Below are 7,344 nucleotides of genomic sequence, written 5' to 3'. Positions count from 1 at the left end.
CACCGTAATCAGTGTATCTAAAATATACTCAATAGTCTTATTACGATACCGAATAGTCCTTAAATTTAACAAAATGTGTGTCTTTATAATACTTATGATTGTATTTCACTTAATTGTGTGTCTCTGTACGATAGGCTATAGTCACAAAATTGATTGTTTTTTGTGACTAATTATTAGCAATTCGCCACTTATGGAATTAATTATATGTGGCCATTTAGCAAACATGGTCATGCTCACCGTAATTACATGTTTACAAAAGATACACAATAGTCTTAACAAAATTTAAACTATGTGACAATATAAAAGAAAACAACTACATTAAAACATCATGAATGTCGCAAGTTGGTGATATACAGTCATCACAGTTACTAAATAAATGTGTCTATTGACGGTTTAACGCTACAATATTGGATATTTAAGGAAAAAAAATTGTACACATTTTCCACACTTTTATAATACAACCACATGTTTTCATCTCATACGGACACTATATTTTAAAGTGACCATAAGACCCATACGATGATGTCACCTTCCATCACACTTTTAGTGAAAAAAATAAAATATCACTATATGCATATGGTCATACTTTTTTGGTGTGACTGTAAGTCATTTTTCTTGTAGTGAACACATACACCATAAAATCTAAGTGTCATAAGGTTTCTCTTCGATTCATGAATATGATGGTGAGAAAACGCTTTCACTAAGTAGATTTTAAGAAGATAGCAGTTGTGATATTTGCATTCTCAATTTCGATTATGATTACGACAACCCTCTTCATAATTCGAATTGTGAGAAGAGGCAAAAGGTCTAAACATTATGATTATGACATCCCTCTTCATAATTGTTTAGACACACATATGAGCTGTCTAAGGGAAGATATATAAGTTTGAGACACTTAGATAAAGTCTTATCGAAGCATCTCATATCATAAACCTGAACTTTGGTAATGAAAGTCAATAAAGTATTGATTTCTAGAAGTCCATCTGAATTCTGGATACATGTCAAAGCTAGTGGGAGCATAAGTGTTATGTTGATAAGAATATAATTATCATGTTTGTGGGAGCATGATTATTATGTTAAGTGTTGCAAGTTAGCAATGTTAATTATAGAAAACAAAAGTTTCAATTTGCAAAGTTGCAGGGTTTGAAAAGTTGTTTTGCTATAATTAAGGGAGAGGGAATTATACTTCATTCCAATTCTAAAAGCTTAAATTGAGATTTTAATCGAGTTTAGTCAAGTATATATATGAATGTTATGTTGTATGGTTCAACATAAGGAAATCCGATTATGGAAATATTAATTGCGTTCCCAATATTTGATTATGATTACGGCATCCCTCTTCATAGTCCAAATTTTGAGAGCATGGTTAATAGAAAAAATTATAGGAAAAGATTGGTCTAGGATCACGTCTTTATGTGAGACATTATGAATCATATCCCATATCCTTTGGGTATAGGATCGATTGCATATGCTATAGTATTTCTATGTGTTTTGAATTTTCCAAATGCCTAGGGCATTAAGAGGGAAAAAGGACCATAACTGTATATGACTAAAATGATTAAGCAATTTTCGAGGACAATCTGAGGCTTACCAAGGATTGGTTACTCATGGACAATTGGAAGTATAGTGTTAATTTTGGAATGGCCATATTGACATATTCTAAAAAGAGACAACTCTTGTTCAGAAGTGATAGTCAAAACGGAAATATGGAAATGTTTCCATAAGTGGAAGTTATTCTTTAAATCTGTGTAAGATTAGAAAACTTAATGCAAGAAGGGTGTTCAAAGGAATGTACTTTGAATGTGAGACTTCTTTTCCAAGGAATTGCTCTCCATTGGAATACTTTGTAATGTATGTTGCCAAGTCTTTGTGACTTTTGTGCAAGAGGATCATTGTCTAAGACCATAACTATTATTGGTATGTACTCGACTCGAGAGGAGCATGGTCCATTTGGGTGGCATAACATCAAGACAATTTGTTAGGATGGACTTTTGAGAAGAGGTTATATATGATTTATTAATATATTATAAGTTCTAATATATTAATATGAAATCATATGATTTAATTAGTATTGATCAAGAATTAGTTTGGAATTAATTTGGTGATAAAAAGAGACTAATTAAATCTATGGGGACTAATTATGGTAATTGATTATATTTATATGAGTTGGGCTTATGATCTATATTCGACTAAGTTTATGTTTGGATACATAAAGAGTTGGGCCATATGGACCATGGATCATAAACCCATGGGTATGGATTTGGGTTATACCCATGACCTTTGGAATCCTACATATAAATATGTTATTTCATGATCAATTTCGTGTGCTTCTATTCTTAGAGAAAGATGGACGATTTTGGTGCATGGAATTCTCTTTCAAAATGTCATTATTTGTCTTAGGTGAGTTGTGATTCTATTTGAGGTGCAACACTTGGGGCACTAAGCTCTTAAAGGCCAAAGTCTTTCTAGCAACATCAACAACATCAAGAGGGATGTCTAAAACTTATTCTATTATACATATGTTATTTGCATGCTAGTTATAGGCTTAATGCTTTGGAAACACTATTACATGTATAATTAGAGAAAACATAGATCCAAGGCATTTGGGGTTGTATCTGCACCATAGGATGTTGTAGTATACAAAAACCCAACAATGCATACCATTTAAGATGTGACTACGACGGATGTATTCATCATTTTCCTATTTTCATCTTCTTCTGGTATGTTCAAGGATTTCATCCTCCATTGGTTATGGTGCAGTAGTGCTCAAAACGTGAACAACTTTCAGGTTAGCAAGAAGGAAATGCATCTTACTCTACCATCGACAAAAATCAGTGCCTTTAAACTTGTCCAACTTCCCGAATTTGGAAGTCATGTCTTTAACAGATTCTGCCATTGATATTCTTCAAAAAACTCATGGATTTTGAATGTAAGATTTTGAGGTCTTAGAATATCAATTAAATTGGATATCTAGGATTGTGATTGCAATCACTTTCCAAAATCTGTGATTACGACCCTTATACATGTGGTATCACGAAATCCAATTTGGGATAATCCAAGAAATGAAATTTTGAAAATCAGGCCACTTCCAAAATCAAAACACAGAAATATACCTTGCTGTTATTTGTTCTGTAGAGATAGAGAGAACAAAATATACTTTTCGTGTATATGAGTTCCAAACCTTTTTCTGGAACCAGAGAAATGTTCTTATATTAGCGGGAAAAGAGGTTATGACGGTTGCCTCCAAATTTGGCGCCAAAACCAGTAGTTATTAGATATAACTAATGTTTACATCATCAAGAGATTTTTGGCGGGAAATTGAATGGAACCACTGTCAGGGGTGCTGCCCCTAGACCCCGCTAAGGGGCTGCATCCCCTTGGAACCCTGCACCCAGGGACACTGCCTCAGACCCCGTATTCTCGGGTTCATAATTATCATACCAAATGTGCACCCATGCACCTCCAAGCTCGGTTAGTAAATGAAGCTCGGCTTATCTCATTATTAATAATACTTACATCAAAATATGTTGATAATAGTTAAATACCAACATTTGCCCACCAATAACACATTTACGCACCAATATTACTTTTGTTCAAGCCTTCACATCCCAACAAAAAGTAAAAAGGATAGGTGATGATTCTTTTCCTTCCCGTTTAGAAGATTTATTATGTTCAAGAAAAAAAAAAGGCATTATATTATAATATAATCCAACCATATATTATTATCCATTCGGTTACTTCATCTATTCCTAACTTGGTAGGAAAAATTCATAACTTAGTAGGAAAAACAACCATATTGTTCCCTTTTAAACGAGACCCCTAAGCGATAAAAAGCGAAAAATAAACCCTTTTCATCAATAATCCGTAATTTCGTATGACTAAGTTGTTACGACGGACAAGTCTATCATTTTTAATATATCATTCTAGTGTAGTTTACAATTTTTTTTAATACATCACATAAACAACTTCTATCATATACTCTACTTCACAATTTTAAATTCAAAATATACTAATTTCTAACTATTAGAATAAAATAACGAAAACGAGTGCCTATACGTTGAATGCATTATATGGTCTCAAAAAAAAAAAAAAAGAATAGTGTCAAAAGTCTTTACCCCATGAAGAAAACAAGAAACACATGAATAAAATACTATATTGTTCCTTTAAAGTCTAGTCGATGGCATTACTTAGGCTAACGAATCGGGTCGGATCACAGTTGGTGGATTCGACCTAAACCGTTTAATTTGTGGTAGGTTGACGTGTTCTTATATGTCACCATCAACGATTACTTCACTTGATCACTTTAACCAATTTCATTGGAAATTCCCCAAATCAAGAAGCATCTTACCTCCCCCACCTCCAAACAAAATCACGACTTTACTTCCCCGCCATTGATTTCTACCTTCATCGATCAATTTCAAAGCCACCGATCTCCACCTTCCTTGAAATACCCCCAAAATTCCACCTTTCGGAACTGGTCAACTTCCTCTTAATATATATATGATGTATACATGAAAGGTGAAATCACTTCTACATTGTCAATCTTCAATCAATCTTCCAAGCTTTAATGGCGGCATCGACGAATCAAATCGAGTTTCAGGATCATTTACCTTTGATTGAGGAGAAATTGGGCGGCGATGGTTTGATCGGAGAATTATGCAATGGATTCCGACTGTTGATGGACGCTGATAAAGGTTTGATTACGTTCGATAGCTTGAAGAAAAATTCATCGCTTTTGGGACTACAGGATCTGAGCGACGATGATCTGTTGAGTATGTTGAGAGAAGGAGATTATGATGGTGATGGCGCGTTAAATCAGATGGAGTTTTGTGTTTTGATGTTCAGATTAAGCCCAGATCTTATGGAGCAATCTGGGTTTTTGTTGGAAGAAGCTCTTGAACAGGAGGTGAACAATTCACATCTATAGTTTTTTGGTCTTTCTAATTGTAATATTATATAATATAATTCTTGAAGGGTTGTTCATCTTTGAAGATTGATTAAAATTAGAGATAATATATGATACCAAATTATACTTTGGAAATTTTGAATCTTTTGTTATATAGCAGGATATATGTTGCAATGTATCAAGGCTTATAAACCTGTGAATAAAGTATCACAGCTGTGGTGTGGGCTTAGACATTCTAAATCCAGATATGGCCTGTTAATAAATTGGAAGAAGAAAAACACCACACCGAGATATATATTCCAAGCACACACGTCTAACAAGAAGATAATATAAATATAAATATAAAATAAAGTATAAAAAAGTGTATCCTCGACAGCAAACAAATGATTACCCATGAAAAGAAACGTACACCAAATTCAACACTAGGATGGTGTTTGGTTAGAATATGTTTTTGAAGGATTGCAATCTGTCAAATAAATTAGAATCCGAATGACTTGAAATCACTTAGACGATACAGAGTGGGAATGACTTGAAATCACTTAGACGATACAGAGTGGGCAACGCCTTAGGGCGTTACGCCGATGTGGCCGACGGAAAACGACATCATAACGCCGGAAACACCGCCCCACGGGCGTGTTGTTAGGTGTTATGGTAGCCAACGTTACCATGGCAACGGGACAAAACGCGGTTATTTGCTCGTTTGTGGCTTGAATTTGGGAGAAAACGGTTATAAAAGTGAATTTTATTATTTTTATATTATTATTATTATTACATTTTAACTCTACTATATAAATACACAATTTAACTCTCATTTTTACATACACATTTACATCTCTTTCTCTCAAATTTTATTTTTTTATACAAAAAATACAATATGGATCAAAACCCCAATACTCCTCCTCCCAACACAAAAACATTCGTTCCTCTTGGGTTCGCACAATATGAGGCGTACACGAACATCCTCAACTCGTAAAGCTCTCTGCAACTTCCATTTTCCGACAACCTTTTCAATTTTGCCTCACCCCCACTACAATTCCTTACAACCCTTCTACAAAACCTATTCAACACATTTACTACCATGCAACAAAATACCTTACAACCACCACCCATGCAACAGACGGTTCCCAAGACGCGAGCGGATTTGGGGGGGGGGGGGGGGGGGTGGGACTAGGAAAAAACGACCAACAAAGAGAGAGCAAAAAAAGGAAGGGAAAACTGTCACACCCCAAAACCGGAATGGCAGAAACGTTTTGGGGTGGATGACGTCATGTCAAGTATCACAACACATGTAGTATAGTAATCAAAGTACAACAACCATTGCATTAATAGTAATAGTTTTACATAGTTTACATTATATAGAATCAACAAGTAATACAGAAACTAATATAGATGCAGCTTGGCACAAAACCGTCTTCAACAGAAGCTCCTGGAATGTACCTGTCTAATGCTGACCTGAGAATACAAGTTATTTGAAAAGCGAGTATCAGCATTTTTACAAATGCTGGTGAGTTCATAAGTATTTGGTGTCATTTTATCCAAATAACTTTAATAAAAGTGGTCGTTTTAGAGTATCCATTATATTAGTGTCCTTTCCAGAAAATCCTATATTTTCTTTAATAAAAGGAGTCTTCTTCCAAGTCTGGACGGAGTTATGTGGTAAAAAGTATTTTCCCTTAATCGCTATCATTATCAAAATACAGAATTTGATTATTAAAGAAAGCAAGAGAAATCAGGGAAATAACATATGCCTCAGCAGTGAGGACTGCTGACTAAGGCAAAGGAATCATCAACTCCAGGAGTGTATCGAACAAACGACACGCCTGGCTCAGTCTAACAAAGAGATACACAGACCCCAGACGGTACCAAATGAAAGGTACAGCTAGTAAGGTCTAAAACAGAGAATACAGACCGCAGACAGTATCAAATGAAAGATACAGCTAGCAAGGTCTAAAGACAGTGAATACGGACCCCAAAAAGTATCAAATGAAAGATACAACTAGCAAGGTCTAAAGACAGTGAATACGGACCCCAGACAATATCAAATGAAAGATACAGCTAGCAAGGTCTAAAGACAGTGAATACGGACCCCAGACAGTATCTGATGAAAGATACAGCTAGCAAGGTCTAAAGACAGTGAATACGGACCCCAGACAGTATCAGATGAAAGATACAACTAGCAAGGTCTAAAGACAGTGTGACTCTGAGAGTGGGTTCCAGCATACAGTGTAAATTGCTGGTGAAATACCGTTACCTTAAGGCCATGAATTATAAGGTAACCTGGGATACTCGTAACCATACTAACCGACACTAGAGTACCTGACGCCCTGCAAGTATCTATAAAATGTGACATTTGTCACTCCTTGGCTTGGTAGGTCGTGGACTATAGCTAGCAGTCAGGGTGCGGGGGTGTCAATCATGTATAGATCTATACACACAAT

The 7,344-nt window shown here is 35.3% G+C and overlaps 1 protein-coding gene across 1 annotated transcript; it reads left to right on the top strand.

Annotated features, from left to right (window-relative positions):
- Positions 1-4,343: 4,343 nt before the first annotated feature.
- Positions 4,344-5,082, top strand: LOC111895475 (calcium-binding protein KRP1). Its single transcript, XM_023891554.3, has one exon. The coding sequence runs from the start codon at positions 4,568-4,570 to the stop codon at positions 4,925-4,927; it is 360 nt and encodes a 119-aa protein (XP_023747322.1). The 5' UTR covers positions 4,344-4,567; the 3' UTR covers positions 4,928-5,082.
- Positions 5,083-7,344: the final 2,262 nt, after the last annotated feature.

This window comes from Lactuca sativa, chromosome 9, assembly GCF_002870075.4.
Source record: "Lactuca sativa cultivar Salinas chromosome 9, Lsat_Salinas_v11, whole genome shotgun sequence".
NCBI lineage: Eukaryota > Viridiplantae > Streptophyta > Magnoliopsida > Asterales > Asteraceae > Lactuca > Lactuca sativa.
Note: the sequence above shows the minus strand (reverse complement) of the source record. Positions and strands in the feature narration are given on the sequence as shown.